The 16232-nt window shown below is 38.8% G+C and overlaps 1 protein-coding gene and 1 long non-coding RNA gene across 3 annotated transcripts; one reads left to right on the forward strand and one right to left on the reverse strand.

Annotated features, from left to right (window-relative positions):
• Positions 1-3210: 3210 nt before the first annotated feature.
• Positions 3211-6506, forward strand: LOC131309351 (uncharacterized). Its single transcript, XM_058336011.1, has 4 exons — positions 3211-3392; positions 4566-4734; positions 5857-5958; positions 6049-6506. Exons 1-4 carry the CDS (start codon positions 3211-3213, stop codon positions 6133-6135), a joined length of 540 nt encoding a protein of 179 aa, XP_058191994.1. The 3' UTR covers positions 6136-6506.
• Positions 6507-7420: 914 nt separating this feature from the next.
• LOC131311251 (uncharacterized) lies at positions 7421-8588 on the reverse strand. Of its 2 annotated transcripts, XR_009195460.1 has the most exons (3): positions 8089-8588; positions 7964-7982; positions 7421-7832 (listed from the first exon to the last, which is right to left on the reverse strand). It is a non-coding gene; the product is annotated as an uncharacterized LOC131311251 (long non-coding RNA). The 2 variants fall into 2 exon arrangements; XR_009195459.1 differs by having other exon boundaries at positions 7964-8588.
• Between the last annotated feature and the right edge of the window lie 7644 nt (positions 8589-16232).

Below are 16232 nucleotides of genomic sequence, written 5' to 3' on the forward strand. Positions count from 1 at the left end.
TCCACTATTTTCTCTCTTTAAGGAACACCCATATATGGTGATTGTGTGTCAAAATGTGAAAGCTATTTTAAATGGACTGTGGACTGAAAATAACATTAATTGTGGTTCATTGTGAAAAATATTCTAGGTTTGTAACTATAAGCTCCCCCTCACATCGAATTTTTGGATTTACCAAGGGACTTAGGATTAAGTGTATGGACTCCGTATGAGTGTACGCGGACAAAATGCAATATTAAAAATTATGCAAATATGATACCCAAATATCGTCGCCCTTAACATCAACTTAATTAGAATTATAAATAGACAAATTCTCTCTCAAAGGTAAACGTACAGAGTCTCTTTTCTCTTTAATATGTCCTCTTTGTTGGTATATTCGCAACCCCTCCTCTATACGAGTTAAATACTTCACAATATTGAAAAAAAAAAAACCCTTGAAAGGGGAAGAAATGAAAGAGGCCAAAGGCTTCCGACCATGGAATGGTGATGTTAAGCAATGATTATGTCTAAAGAACAAAGGCCAGATTTCTTAGCCAAATAAGCGTTGAAGTCTGCTCGAGGTTTTTCCGTGTGCGCGTAAGCCCAATTTGTTAGGGAGTATTCACAGAGTCCAGACCATATCACATGGAAATATACGTTGAATGACCAGTATCCACTTAAAAATCTTAGTTTTGTAAGTGGTGAGCCACCCAACTGTATATTAAGGTCTAATTCTTTTCCTATTTATCCAATACGAGACTCAATCTTTCACGCATATTCCCAATGAAGTTAAACCCGAAAGTGGATTTTTCAGAGGGGGACCTGGCAATTGAAAAATGCCGCTGACCGCCAAAGTGGATATTTTCCTAATTCATGATATGGGATGAAAAGGAGATTCTTGGAAAGAATGTTTACATACCCACTTTGCTTGGTGTGTATAGCATGCTGTGGGCATCATTCCCATGTGGCCACCATCATGTGGGTCATGATGATGTTCCTCATGCCAAGAACATAGTGCGGGAACTCAATTAAATTCCTTTCACATTGGTTGCCATATCAAGAAATGATATGGTCCCTGATAGATTTGTAATTCCATCTCATGTTCTAATCCTTGAATCAAATTAGGGATCAAACTAGGTTGTCCTCCCAAACCATGCACCCAACAAGATTGGATCGCAATCGAGATCTCTGGAACCATTACACTCACACCAGTTATTAAACGAGCTGACACCATCATAAAGTCTTTAAAATCGCTTAGGGGGCTAAACCTACTCTTTAGCGCTTATAACTAGCATTCGGTATTGACATGATGAGCTTCAGTCCTGATCATGTAGGTGCGATGGAATTCCTTGCTATGTGGCTTCGAGAGCAGTGCTCCCTGGAGGGTATATTGCAATAAGCCTATTTGCATATTTATTTCAGTGACCGAAAAAGATGTTTAGTTTAATTTTGTTTTTTTTTTATCTGCAAAAAGATGTTTAGTTTTGATGTTTGCTTTTTTACGTTCAACCCATTTACTTTACTTCTTGATGTTTGCTTTTTTACTTCAAACGTGCTTGTTTTTACACATCACTCCTGAAGGAAGACTCTTTTTATGTTTTTTGAATCTTAATTGGCTCTTAAAGTAAGAAATTCCAGCCGGCAAATTGGATCCTAAATAAAGCTTCATGGTCGGCCCAATTGTCAAACTAGTCATCGGAGGTGAGTGAAAAGATAGAACTTAAGCCCAAGGATTAGTCCGGTTGACTGATGCGTTTGCTCTTCACACAATTGATTAGGGTTCAATTCTTGGGGTCAAGTCACAAGAAAATAATTTCTAGTGAATCCCATAATCCCGGTATGGATTGTCTACCTTAGATCGAACTGGAGTGGCCTGGAATTAGTCGAAATACGGATAAGCGGGCTGGGACACCTCTGACCGAGCAAGGGAAAAAGGTAACCATGAAAAAGCAAGAAAAATATACTAGTAGTAGTACATATGGTCGGTGTGTTGATAACGAGAAAGATTCTGTAGAAGAAAATTGACTTTGGACTATTTGGTGCGAGGGGAGTGTCCACCGGAGCTTGCATAAAAGAAAAGTTTTTCGAGTTGAACAAATATTGTCAAATGCAGCTGAAGGACAACTTCATCCATGGCCGGAACACCTTTATACACGGACTGGAATGGGTGATTGGTGCTTCAATCCCTAGTCGCCGAATCAGTGCTGTGAGCGCAAATAAGCTCCATTTTTTGATCCGGTTTCGATGATCAAAACGGTTTACTTTGGGCTCAACAAGTCGGTAATCCATGCAAAAAAAAAAAAAAAAAACAAATTCAAGTCGGATATCAATAGGACCGTAAAATTCTGGTAACATTTGTCTTATAATTCATTCTCAAAATTTTCGTGATCATTCATTCTTTTTCTTCCAAACCAATGTGCATGTATAATCCATCTATACCCAGATGTCTGGAGAACTTATATTTCTTTAGGTAAATGACCAGCAAACCACACATTGAAAACCAAATACAAATTGACATTATCTTCGGAATTTAAAAAAAAAAAAAAAAAAAGAGGTCAATTTTTACTTTAGCAGATCATTAAATCATTAACATTAGAACACATATAATTCTTCTTGATAGTAACTATAAGAATTTTAGTGGTTGATTTATCTAAATTTGGTTGTCTCCCGAACTCAAATCATGATTCTACCCTTGCTTGGAAACTAAAGAATGATAAAGGCCAAGGGGAAATTCTCTCTATCATTAGCAAAAGAAGACTCGAATCTTTATCCAAATTTTAAGAGTTCAGGTTTTACTCAAACTCGAATAAAAGCATGAGTAAAGGCCGGAGATGACCTCGCAGGACTAACTCATCCACAAGGTATATAACTTTAAATCTCGGGCGGAGCGACACGAAACCTACCCTTCCAGCAAGCTATTGAGTCTGAAATTCCTAAATTAATCAAAGTTACTAGTAGTATTAGAAAGCAGGACCAAATATCACAAACCCAACAGTGTCATGTTAGAACATGTATGAACATTGAGTCCCACATCGGATAAACAAAAAAAGAGTTGAACCTTAATATACAATTGAATGATTCACCACTTACAAAGGCGTAGCTTTTTAAGTGGATATAGGTCATTCAATGTAAACTGGACCCAAGTAATGTGGTGGACTCTTTGCCGTTACTTCCATACAAATTGGGCCTTGAGCACGCAGTGGCGGGTTGATGCATCAGACAAACTGCCAACAAATGGTATCAGAGCCGACGGTTGACGATCTATGGGAAGACTCTCAGCGCACCGTTGAATGGGCTTGCACAAAGAACACTCATGGAGAATGGATTGGCTCATCATCGATGGAGTTGACTCGTCGGGAAGCTATAATGGATGGCTCATTATCAATGGAGTTGACTTGTGGGGGAGCATGGTGCTGGTGCATGAGCACGTTGGCTCTCAATGGAGTTCTTGTCGGGGAACATAGTGCTGGTGACTAGGCACATTGGCTCCCAATTGAGATGACTTTGAATCGATGGAGTGGGTACAAAATAAGCCCAGTTCGGGAGATAGGGTTGAGAGTTGTAGATTAAAATCAAGGGGGAGCTTGGATGCAGAGAGGGATTAAGGCCCAACATTCGGTTCACACATGAGGGGGAGATTTGTTAGAACATATATGAACATTGAGTTCCACATCGGATCAACAGAAAAAAAGTTAGACTTTAATATACAATTTGATGATTCACCACTTACAAGGCTTAGCCTTTTAAGTGGATATGGGTCACACAAAAGGGTTGAGATGAGGAAGAAATGTGTGACCTTTGTTGGATTGAGATGAGGAAGAAAGAGAAGTGCTAGCCGTACCGACCCATTCCATATCGAAACCGTACTGATAGCCGCTCCGGGCCGTCTCCGGCCACCGGACGGCCGATCCGAGCCGTCCAAAAATTCTATAAAAAAAAACCCAGGGGTCCCCGCAGGAATAAACTGCATCCGATCTGTGTAGGGTGGTTAGATCGAGTACCCTATTTTTCGCGTATACATATATACACGAGTATACACGAAAAATAGGGTACTCGATCTAACTAACCTACACACATCAGATGCCGTTTATTCTTGCGTAGGGCCCCTCGGTTTTTTTTTTTAGAATTTTTGAACGGCTCGGATCGGCCGTTTGGTGGCCGGAGACAGCCCGGAGGGGCCGTCGGTACGGTTTCGGTATGAAATGGGTCGGTACGGCTAGGATTTCTGAGGAAGAAATGTGTGACCTTTGTTTGAAGCAGCAATGTGATGTTATCTTCACAAATTAGTTCAATGTCCCCCTTTTCAACAAAAGCTAGCGGGAATTTTGCTGTAAACATGTCTAGAAAATGTACCAGAAAGAAAACAAAATGAATTTGCTGTAAACATGTCTAGAAAATGTACCAGAAAGAAAACAAAATGAACAAAAATGCTACAAACACAACAACTCCCACACAACAATTCACACAACCGCTGACGTCAGCATGACGCCATTGCAAAACGACGTCGTTTTGCTATTTTTAAAAAAAAAAAAAGTCGGGAACATAACAGCGCTTTCTCCTTTCCCTTCTCCTTCCCCTTCCGTTCCCAGTTCGACGATTAACAGAGAAGATCCCTTCCCGGTTCCCCTCCACCACCGGCGACCACCACAACCCACTTCCCTCCACCACCGGAGACCACCGCAACCCAATCCCAGCGCTCCCCCACCGCTGTTGACCGCCATCACCACCGGGCTTCTGGGCACTTCGACCACCACGAAGGTCTCTCTCCTTGTTTCAATTATTACCCTTAACTAAGTTGGTGAAAAAAAACCCTAATTCGAAAATTGGGGTTTCAACTCGAAAATTAGGGTTTAAATTCGAAAATTATTCAATACGTTTCTGTGATACAACTCGAAAATTAGGATTTGTTAGTTAGGATACAACCAGAGATTTATTCAATACGTTTCTGTGATTGCTTGTTGAATCAAATCGATGTTGATGAACTGATGCTGTTTTGATTTTCCTTACTTCTGGTGTTGTTTTGAGGAGGTTCTTCGGACTTAGCTTGTTCTTGGCTGCTGCTGCTATTAGTTTGATTCAATATCATGGATGCCTACTATTTTGATAAGCTCATGGATGCCTATTATGCATGCTGGGTTTTCAGGGTTGCTGCAGTATTAAAACCCCCATCAAGCTGCACTAATTGCAGGTGTTCTAGTACTGAAAAAATGAGAAATTTGTTTACCTAATTGTTCTTAGGCCTAGTAATTTTTTTTTATTTCACCAATGCAGATTTACCCGGGGTTGTTCACTAATGCAGAATGGAAATTGAAATAATTTAATAAATAGCATTTCTCTAGTTTACGTAGCTTCCTTATTTTTCGCAAGTTCGTGATTTCTTGTTGCAAATATTTTCGTAAAAGGAGGCTATGCTGCATCATTCACGCAGTTCCTAACCGAATTCTTAGTTTGCAAATCACAAGAAGTTGGGATTTTCTGCACGTAAAGCCTCATGTGGTAAATTGAATCCTCGCAAAGGGTCAGTCAGGTGTTGGGTCGATTATTGGCATCTTGGACACTGGTTGGTATGGCAATGTAGTTGATGTTGGTTGGTTTTGGCTATTTGGCTCTATTATGGTATGGCAATGCAGCTGATGGTAGTTTTCATGCATTCCTATTTCTTTACTTTTGTTAGTATCTGTGACGACAAATCTGCTTCATGGATTTTGTCTAATGGTACACTCATAATGCTCTCTTTCTTCACTTACAAAAGGGAGAAGTAAAGTCTACGCAACCAATTTTTATGCCTAAAAGAGAAGTGATTTTTTTGTGATCTAAGTGTGAAGCAATACTATCACCTCATAAGGAACTTTCTTAGTGGATTTTCTTTTCCTTCTGCAGATAATTGGACATGTGGGGACTAGGACGCAGCCAGCCCGATACGTTACGCAACATCGCTCTATCCTAGCAAGGCCTACCTACATGCAGCCGAACTCCCAAAATGTAAGCAGTGGAGGGATTTTTACTCTGCTGTCATGTGGTTTTATTCCTAGTAATTTTTGTGTTATCCTTATTGCTCATTGTTATTCTCAGGTTATGGTTGGAAGATTGGGAGGGCAGCTTGATTACATGCATCCAATTCATGTAAGATACGGTCATTGCGTCAAGTTGAAAAGATGAGAGACTATTTTATTGTTTTGGATTCACTTTGAAATATCACACCCGAGCCAGAACAACCATTGCTTATTCCTACTCAAGAAGAGTTTTTGTTTGGAAAAAGCTGCAAGATGATTCATGAGTTCAAACAGAGAGATATCGGCACAAAGATGACTCCGCTTAGCAGTTCAACAACTTCGAGATACCACATGCCGTTGAAAGAGATTGAAGCTATTCAAGAGAATTAAAGGCCAAGAAAATGATCAATTATTGTAATTTGAAATATGAAGTTGTAATTTGTTGGAATATCAAGTTGTAGTTTTGCAAAACCTAACTTCTATTGTAACCTATTTGTGTGACTGTTGTTTTATGGTTTTTGTTGGGAATGGATAATTTGGCAATTAACCTGATGTTGTTGTTGTTGTTGTACTGATTGAGACGCACGACGTCGGACTAGGACCAAAAACAGGAGAAACTATGCCAAAATTTTTCCAGAACCAAATACACTAGCATGATTCTAGTATTGATATTGCTGACTGAATTCACCTTAAAACTTAGTACTATTTTGCTTTGTTGTAAGGTGGTGAATATAGTATAGGTTGGCCAGTTTTGGCTTTTTTTTCCCCGTTGTTTCCTTTGGCTGGCTCTCAAGGTTATACCCTTGGCTATTTTTTTGATGTAGTTCTTTATAAAAGAATGGGATGTATGGCTAATTTGTATCGAAATTTAGTTGGACCATGACCTTATTTAATGGCCTTCTGTTTTGTGGTTGTGTTTTGGACTAAGATTCTTGGCAAGTAAGAAATGTTGGGGGGATTTTTTGACAAGTAGTCCATATCCATGTCACGTCGTGTCCTAATGAATTTTTGGCAAGAAATAGCTATTTGTGGTTGTGCTTTCATTAATGTCCATTAGCTGTTACAGAAGAGGCATTTTCCACATGGTTTAACCAAGTAACAAAATATCATGCTACCATTGGTAATGAATGGAAGAACAGATGCCCCTTTTCAATTCCTGTTATTGTTCCAATGGTGTTTGTGAATCTAGATTTTACACTTCACACACTGCAATATTATGTGTCTAGTATTTTTGCTATCCAAGTTGGCTAAAAAATACCAGTGGTTGAAACTGTCCATAAATAAGCAAGCCAAAATAGAACTTCACTTGGTTGAAACTGTGTTCGTATTGTGTCGTGTCCGTAATCGCTTTCATGGATTAGCCCTTGAAAAAATTTAACATAGTTCCGTTGCTTTATGACCTATCCCGACGTCTTGCGTTAAAAACTTACAATAACAACGACAATCAGATAAAACTGAAATAGATATTGTATATAAACATTCACAATCCAATAAATTTAAAACCCATGCCGGGCCATTCTCATCACAATTATCAATTACATACAAAGTTAGGTTTCTCAAAACTAAAACTTGATACTACAACTAATTCCAACAAATTACAACTTGATATTCCAAATTACAACAAATTGATCATTTTTCTTGGCCTTTGATTCATTTGAATAGCTTCAATCTCTTTCACCGCCTTTTCGAGTTCCCTAACACTGCACGAGAAAGACTGGCCTTGAAAGTCCAATGGGAAGCAAATTAAATGGGCAGAGCATCACTCTGTTTGAGCCCCGAAACCACCCCAAAACTCATGGAATAGGGACTGAAACTTCACTACACTTGTACTGCCTTGGTGCCCTCTAAACATAACAACCGCTCCTGCCAAAAAACCAAATACTTGAAGTTGAAGGGGAATAAGGGATACTTTTGGTTAACACTGTTATCTGTTACTAATGGAGTTTGTTAAATCCTTCAATGACTAAGACAATGGTCCCCAAACAAATACTCACCACCAGCTCCAAGCACCTCCTACAAAATGAATAAGAACTGGTATCAATTGTGAAGGATGTATGAGCTTGATGACCCAAAAAATAATGTATGAGCTATAGAACATGAAAGAAATAGCGCTGTCCACCTTAGTCTTACAGTCATTAGCAAACGAAAATCTTCCGCAATCTGACTTTAGCACTGCTTGCAACTACATGATTATCACGGAAAATACTTTTAAGTTTCATAAAAGTAAGCATCAGATCGTAAGTCACAACTACGGAATACTATCCTCTTAGAAATGGCAATAAGACATCTACAAAAGAAACAAGCTATGGAAATAACTATGAGGATGTTATCAGACTAGTACAACTAAAAGCAAGAAAACCGTCTTTCTAATTTCGGACAAACAAATTTTCGCATTTTCGAACAAGCTAAGTCCGAAAAACCTCCGAAAAACAACATCGGCAGCAAGGAAAATCAAAACAGCATCAGTTCATCAACATTGCTTTGATTCAACAAGCAATCACAGAAACGTATTGAATAAATCTCTGGTTGTATCCTAACCAACAAATCCTAATTTTCGAGTTGTATCACAGAAACGTATTGAATAATTTTCGAATTTAAACCCCAATTTTCGAATTAGGGTTTTTTTTCATCAACTCAATTAAGGGTAATAATTGAAACAAGGAGAGAGAAACCTTCGTGGTGGTCGAAGTGCGCAGAAGCCTGGTGGTGATGGCGGTCAACGGCGGTGGGGGAGCGCTGGGGTTCGGTTGTGGTGGAGGAGAACTGGGAAGGAATCTTCTCTGTTAATCGTCGAATTGGGAACGGAAGGGGAAGGAGAAGGGAAAGGAGAAAGAGCTGTTATGTTCCCGACTTTTTTTTTTTTTTTTAAATAGAAAAACGACGTCGTTTTGCAATGGCGTCATGCTGACGTCAGCGGTTGTGTGAATTGTTGTGTGGAAGTTGTTGTGTTTCTAGCATTTTTGCAAAATGAAACCAGGGGTACTATGTCTTCTGTGCAGACAGGCACTCAGAGTAGCACTCTAGAAAGCATAATTGTAAGCACATTTCAAACATCTTAAATTTTTTTAGAATCACTTAATGTCCCCCTCTGATGTTTCTGCAAGCCAAAGAGTCTATGAACTGGATTTTGGTTTCCTTTCTATCTTTTTGGGGACAAAAAAATGACAACAAGGTGTCAAGGTTAATCAACTTGTGTAATCCTCTCTAGATGTGACCAAAGAATTAAATGCATAGCCCGACCTTAGCCCCACCGAGATCAAAATTGTCCTTGGACTACTAATGGACATGAGTCTATCAAAAGATTCGAAGCAATGCCCAAAATACTACGACTCGCATCGCGTCCTCCTATTCACCAAATTAACTACAAAGGAATAAGTCTTAACCAATAGACCGCGATCGATCGTCCTCCTTTTTCTTGATCTTCTTCTTCTTTCTTTCTTTTTTTTTGAGTTGAACTGACCTGATCCTCCTTTTTCTTGATCTTCTTCTTCTTTCTTTCTTTTTTTTTGAGTTGAACTGACCTGATAATGGATTGTGGTTTCTAATCCAAAATATTTCTATCCCTTTTGGGGTCAACTTTGGCACCCATGAGCTTGCAAAATGATCTCTCAGTTATCCTAGTGATATAACAGATTTTGCTGCCAATCATTACCTACCAACCAGTTTTCTCTATTGAATTTGAACATAGTGCTAATCAATGTGTTTACAAAGTTGAGCTGAGGGTGGTACAATATGGGCCTGAGGCATTTCAAAAAGGAAAGGAGAAGTTTCTAATATCTAGACCATATTCCCTCTTGCTAATTAAGAAAGTAATAAGAGAAACTCAATGTCGAAATCTTTCAGTGTTACCAATTTCCTTGGGATCAGTCCATGAGAAGCTTAATTTGCTTTGGCTTCAATCGGGCTTCTCGCAAATGAACAGTGGAATTGAACCCCCAAAATTAATCGATCGAGCTGCGCTTAAACTAGTGCGAGCTGCGCTTAAACTAGTGCGGACCCTGAGTTATAAAAAAGAAAAGTAATATCAGAGAAAGAAAGGCCACACTTTGTTTAGGGTCAGACTTGGGAGCCAAAGTTTCACTTTTTTGGCGCATCAAAGGGTTTGGCAGGCTTTAACTCCACAATAATGAAAAGATCACTTCAAAAGATATGAGAATTTTAATTTTACGTTAATTCAGTCATTCTGTACTAAAAAAAAACCAGTCATTCTGTATGTGGGATAAAACCGAACTGGAGACTTATTGGCCTTATTCGGGCTGTCCATGCTCGGCAATAAACGACTTAAATTTTATCTCAGCTGGAAAACTAAAATCTGTTGTCGAGCATGAACGACCCAAATGGGGCAACATCCCCCAAGGGACAGCAGGTCCCCCATTTTAATACAGTATAATGATAGTGGCTGTGGGTCCTCATGTCAGGCTTTTTGTGAGATTTATGGCCTGGAGATCCGGCCCAATGTAGGCCCAACTCTAGATTTGCCAAAAGGAAAAGTTGAGATTCAATTTTCTTTCTTGTGTTGAATGTCAGATCAATGGACTACCTTAGTGCAAACGCTTATACCATCATGAATCACCCGCAAGAACAAAATTGAAAGCAATTGAAAGAACAAGACATGCGATATACTTGGTTCCGACTTAAAAAAATCGCTCAATCTTGCTTAATTGAGTGTTGGAATGTTTTACTATGATGAAAAATATTAATATAGGTATAGTGGATGATTACCTAGCTTTGCTTTTATAGGTACATATATAGAAAATCCAAAAAAAAACAAAAAATGCACTCCTAGGCCGTAGCGCTTTGTCTCGTGCCTGACCGTCTAAACGGCACTGGCAACCATTTGGACGGGAATTTCAAGAAGCTTTGGGTCTTCACTCCTCTTCACTCTCATCAGGACGGGATCTGCGGTAATGCATAGAACCGAATCGTCTTCACAATTCACACATGATGGTGTACAAATTCCATATATATATATATAGACACACACAAAATTTCCAATAAAGGTGTCCTTAACTTATTAAGTGAAGGACGTCCATTTTCCAACCAATTTGCAATGATCCGCCTGTGTATACAGGAATTAGTTGAAGAGACAAACTTTTTGATGGGGTGTCCGGTAAACTTTTTTATGGAAGCCAATTTCGGTCGTCCAAAAATGTTTTGAACAATACAAATTATTAAAGATAAGAAATATTTGTTACCTGTAATAGTTTAAAAACGTATCTCAACTGTTAATTGCCGAAACGAACAGGTGAAATTGCACTTGGATAAGTTTCCCTCTTATTCTTAAAAGGCATAATGATAGTCTACATAGACCCACATCAAAAGAGAAAAATGGAACCATAAGACCGTAAAAGGGGGTTTGGTATGACACGATCGTTCATTGCCCTTTCGTGTTCTATTTCATGGATACTTTTCATATATTATAACATTTTCCATAAGAAAGACTTGTATCAAGTAGTTTAAGACCATGTATGAGGGTTTCACAACCATGGATGAAAAGCATCTTTCTTTCTTTTTTGAGAAAGAAATTTCGAGAAATACGTAAACAATAATCATAAAAGAAATTTCAAGAACGAAAAATTAGATGCTCTTGTGTTACTGTTACGTGATATTCTTACAGTGTCTTCCACCATATATTATTATATTTAAACCGGGCCATGAGCCAATCATCTCTACGAACCGGGAGTCACGTGCCCTGAATTTTTGAATGCTATTACACTTGTGCAAAATAAGGGTGAGTTTTCCAATATAAGTCCGACTGAAAAAATTGTGGTGAGTTTCCCAATTGTTGATTTTTAAAAAAAAATTGTGTTAGTGCTCCCTCTAATATTAGGAAACGGCAAACTAAGGGTGAGTTTCCCAAAATAATTAAGCCTGACTAAACCTTATTATTAGGAACCACTGCCTAGTGCAGTTAGTTGCCTATCACTATCCTCCTTTAGGAGGCGGAGGTTCGAGCTCCTCTGTGGGCGGTTTGGTGTCAGGGTTATGGGTAGTCTCTGCACTCCTTTGTGCTAACCTAATACACCCTGCTAACTCCCGTTAACTATATCGTGTGGCAAAAAAAAAAAAAGACTAAACCTTATCGACAATAGTCACTTTGTTTTCCAAAAAAGCCCCTATAGCCCAAAAGTTAATGTATGTGATGAGAATAATTTGTTTCGAAACCCATGTGTTCTTTTCTTGGAAAATGATGGCCCAGAAGATGTTTTGATAATTAATACCTGCCAAGGACATGCTGAGAACATTTGTTAATACTGTAAATATTTTTGACAAGTATTAATTATCAAAACACGTCATTGACCGTCATTTTCCCTTCTTTGTTTTGGGGCTAAATAGGCTAAAAGTGCCTTTAGCCCTTTTGAAAACTTACCATAAGTATCCTTATATGACTCCAAAGTACTGTAACAAAAGTAACCCGTTAGTAGTACTTCACTATTTTTCTCCCTAAAGAAAACCTATGGTGATTGTTTCAAAATTAGGATATATTAATTCGCATGAACCCATTTGTGAAAGCTATTTCAAATGGACTGGAAATAACATAGTGGTTGATTGTGAAAAATTACTCTAGGTTGCAGAGGGGGCCATTGAAATTGAAAAATGTCGCTGACCACCACTATGTCCAAAGTGGAGATTTTCCTAATCCAAGATAATTGGTGAAAAGGGAGATTCTTGGAAAGAATTAATGTTTGTACACCCACTTTGCTTGGTGTGTATAGCATGCCATGGGCATCATTCCTATGTGGCCAACCATGTGGCACCATCATGTGCGTCATGATGGATGTTCCTCATGCCAAGAGCATATATAGTGTTGAACATAAATTCCTTTCACATTTTTTTTAATAGGCAACAAAATTTTATTGAACTCGACAAATGATACATCAAGATATCAAAATCTCTATTGAACTCGACAAAATTAAAGTACATCGAAGTGGCAAAATCTCTAGATAACGGTGGTTAATTGCAGGTAGGGAAATGCGTGGGCTTAGAATTTTGATTGAAGGCAAGGGGACTTGAGTGAATAAATACATGCCATGTGTCCTTGGAGGAATTTCTTCTACTGGGCAGGAGGAAAACCGGACTCGGAAACAAATCTTTCCCCTTTCCTCACTACCATCAGAATCAGCCCAAAATCTTAAATCTAAAAACAAAAAAAAAATACAGGTACGATTCGTTTGTCTCTCTCTGGGTTTCCATATATCACTGCTAAGTGCTAATAAGTGACCCACTGGCGGCTCCATGAATTTTTAATAGAGTGTTTTCAAGAATTATCTTAATTCATCTAGCTCTATGAACCGGTCATATAAACACAAAATTAATTTCATATATTAGTGTAAATAATACGACCAAAACACTCAAAAATACATAAGATGTTACAATTGTTCTCGACAAGTTTTCTATTTTGAGCTCAGTAAGATACACCAGCGGATAAGTACAAGAATTTTTTTTTTTGCAAGAAATCGTGCTGCAAATAGCTTTGCATGAAAATAGAGAGCCGAAGACGCCACAACATGATATTGGTTCCGATAGATACTTTTATCCTCTCTATTTTTCTAATTTTCGTCTTTCAGAATACGCATCTTGGTTTGAGCTAATATAGTAGGTGTTCAATTCTCAATTACCTAGATTGATGGGTATTTATAGTATAGGACCAAGTGTTCAAACCAAAGCTTGAGATAAAATTACCCCATGTAATATTCAAAAATGAAAATTTTTGGTGTGTTTTCACAACAAGTAGAGCCGCCTATGTCAGCTAACCCTTTCTTGCCGTGGTGGTGGATTGATTTGTGGCCGGAGTTGCCGTTGAAATTCAGATTTGCATATCCGCATTCGATCTTTTGACTCACTGTCGACGGAGAAGATTGAAGGCACTGGTAGCTGGGAGCCCCTCGAATGGATCAAGATCGAGATTTATTAGCCCCTCGAATGGATCAAGATCGAGATTTATTAGTATAAAATTATATAAATGTATTAAATTTATTCTTTGGTTTCGGTGCCATTTTCTTTCCCTTGATAAGTCTTTCCATAATTCCATGACCAAAACACAATCTAGAGGATGCTATGTAAACTGCAAAAAATGACACTAGCTTGATATTACAATCTCATTTGTTCGAATTGGAGTTGTAATATAACGTCCCAAGTTGAACAACATAGTTGCTCTCCAAATTAATGTGCTCTCACATGTGTGCATACCACACGTGTAGAGTAACTATGCGGTTGAACTTGGAAGGGTCTAGTCACTCACACTTAAGTTCTTTTTACTTGCTTCCGGAATCTTTTGCCATCTTCGTTTTCAAATTGGAATCGATGCTTTAAGATTTGTGGAGAACTGTTGATGTGAGTTATAGATGTTAATTTGTTTTCAAGTGGAGAATGGCCATTGCATGTGATCAAATTTCTTGATCATGTATGTCTTTTCTTGATAATATTAAAATTGTATTGATCTTTTGGCTGCCCTTTCTGAAAACATTTTCCCCTGATTATAGTGTGTCCGATTGGTAACCAATTCTGGCATCTCCAAAAAAAATTTGGTACACCACTGCATTATGAATGTTGTGTATAATTCCATCAATTTAGCTCCTTTTTTTTGGCAAATAATTTAGTTCTTTTTTAAGGGTTATGCTATTAGCTCTCGTGGTAATTGATAATTAAAGTCTATATTTTTAACCACAGATTTGGACCTAAAACCTAAACTTCGATGCAAAACAGATGAGTTTAAAAACCCAAGGAGAGAGTCTAAGAAATGCTTGAGGTGTTTAATCCTTGTCTTGGTGTTGCAATTTTCCCTAGTCTGACAATGCTTATGTAGAGGCTGAAGAAGGACATCACGCCATCAAAGTAGGCTCTCTTCCTCCCCTCAAAGTAGGCGGTCCTCTTCATCAAAACAAAGCAGACTGTCCTCTTCCTCCTTTTCCTGTCAAAGTTATTCCACGCAATATATGCTGCAAATCCCATTAAAGCAGCGAGGGAATGATGCCGAAGAGGTTGAGGATGTTGAAGGGCATGCGGAGGAGGCCGAAGAGGTCGAGGATGCTGAAGGGCATGCAGAGGATGTTGGAGAGGATGTGGCGGCGAAAGAAACGAGAAGGGGTAGAAGAAGGTGGAGAAGCGGTACGAGAAGGTGGAAAAGCTGGAGAAGGGGTAGGAGAAAATCTAGCCTTGTATGAGATCTCTTACCAGGTTTTTTGCAAGGTGGAGAAGGGTGAGGAAGCGAGGGAACCGCGGGTAATAATACAGTCCACATGAGCAGGTGTAGTTAGTAACCCGATATCAATCACGAGAGGCCAAAAAAATGGTAATCTGCACATGAAAGCCAAAAATAAAAATCACAGTTTTAAGGTATAGAAGATGAAAGAATATAAAACTCTTCCACACTGCATGATAGGCCCTAAGATTTTGGTGGCAATCCCAACATGTGAGAGTCTCAAGACATGATCATGTTGCTACTTGCTTAGGATTCATCACTATTGAATAATATTCACAAAGTGCTCTAGACATGGAAGACATTCTTTTTTGATGAATTGTTTTGATTGCAACCAACTAAACTGGACCTCTACAAACAAGATGTCCGTCATCCATCTTGATTTCTAAGTTGCTTCCATAATGGTAATAAAATTCGTAGCTAGCCTTTTACTTTTCAACTCATTCAATCCTTTCCAATCTTAAGCAAAACTATATACAAGGCTTTATAACAAGTATATTTCTCTGCTCTTAGTTAATTAAGCCAAAAACCATACTAGGCTTTTAAACCTTGCCTAACTGCGTCGCAATGCACTAACTGCCTACTGAGTTGCCATCTTAATCTAACTATGCTTAGGCTTCACTACGAACTCATACTCTCAATTAGACGTACAACATACCAATGAGTATCTTACAGGGGAAAACTGCATTTTTTTTAACAACTTTAAAAAATGAAAATTTGAACAGTAGGGGGAAAACTGCATAAGCAACAGCAAAGAAAACTGACCTTCAAGCCAAGCCAGGGTCAATGCAGCACGACTGAGTGATAAGGCGATGTGCTTCGCACGTTTAAGATGTGCCCATTTTTTTTAGAGTGTTGCTATATGTACCGACCACGGGGAGGGAAAACGTACCGACGGCCGCCGGCGGGCCGTCTCCGGCCACCGGACGGCCGATCCGAGCCGTTCAAAAATTCTAAAAAATAAAACCGAGGGGGTCTACGCGGGAATCAAGGGCATCCGAGGTGTTTAGGGTGCTTGATCAAAGGACCCTTTTTTCGTGTATATATGTGTGTGTACATATATA

This window comes from Rhododendron vialii, chromosome 12a, assembly GCF_030253575.1.
Source record: "Rhododendron vialii isolate Sample 1 chromosome 12a, ASM3025357v1".
NCBI lineage: Eukaryota > Viridiplantae > Streptophyta > Magnoliopsida > Ericales > Ericaceae > Rhododendron > Rhododendron vialii.

What these genes read in the sequence shown, in the direction of transcription:
- LOC131309351 (XM_058336011.1), top strand. Translation starts at nt 3,211, where the DNA reads ATGGTATCAGAGCCGACGGTTGACGATCTATGGGAAGACTCTCAGCGC. An exon ending in TGTGGGGGAGCATGGTGCTG is followed by an intron (nt 3,393 to 4,565) that starts GTGCATGAGCAC and finishes TTCCGTTCCCAG; the next exon opens with TTCGACGATTAACAGAGAAG. An exon ending in TGCAGCCGAACTCCCAAAAT is followed by an intron (nt 5,959 to 6,048) that starts GTAAGCAGTGGA and finishes TGTTATTCTCAG; the next exon opens with GTTATGGTTGGAAGATTGGG.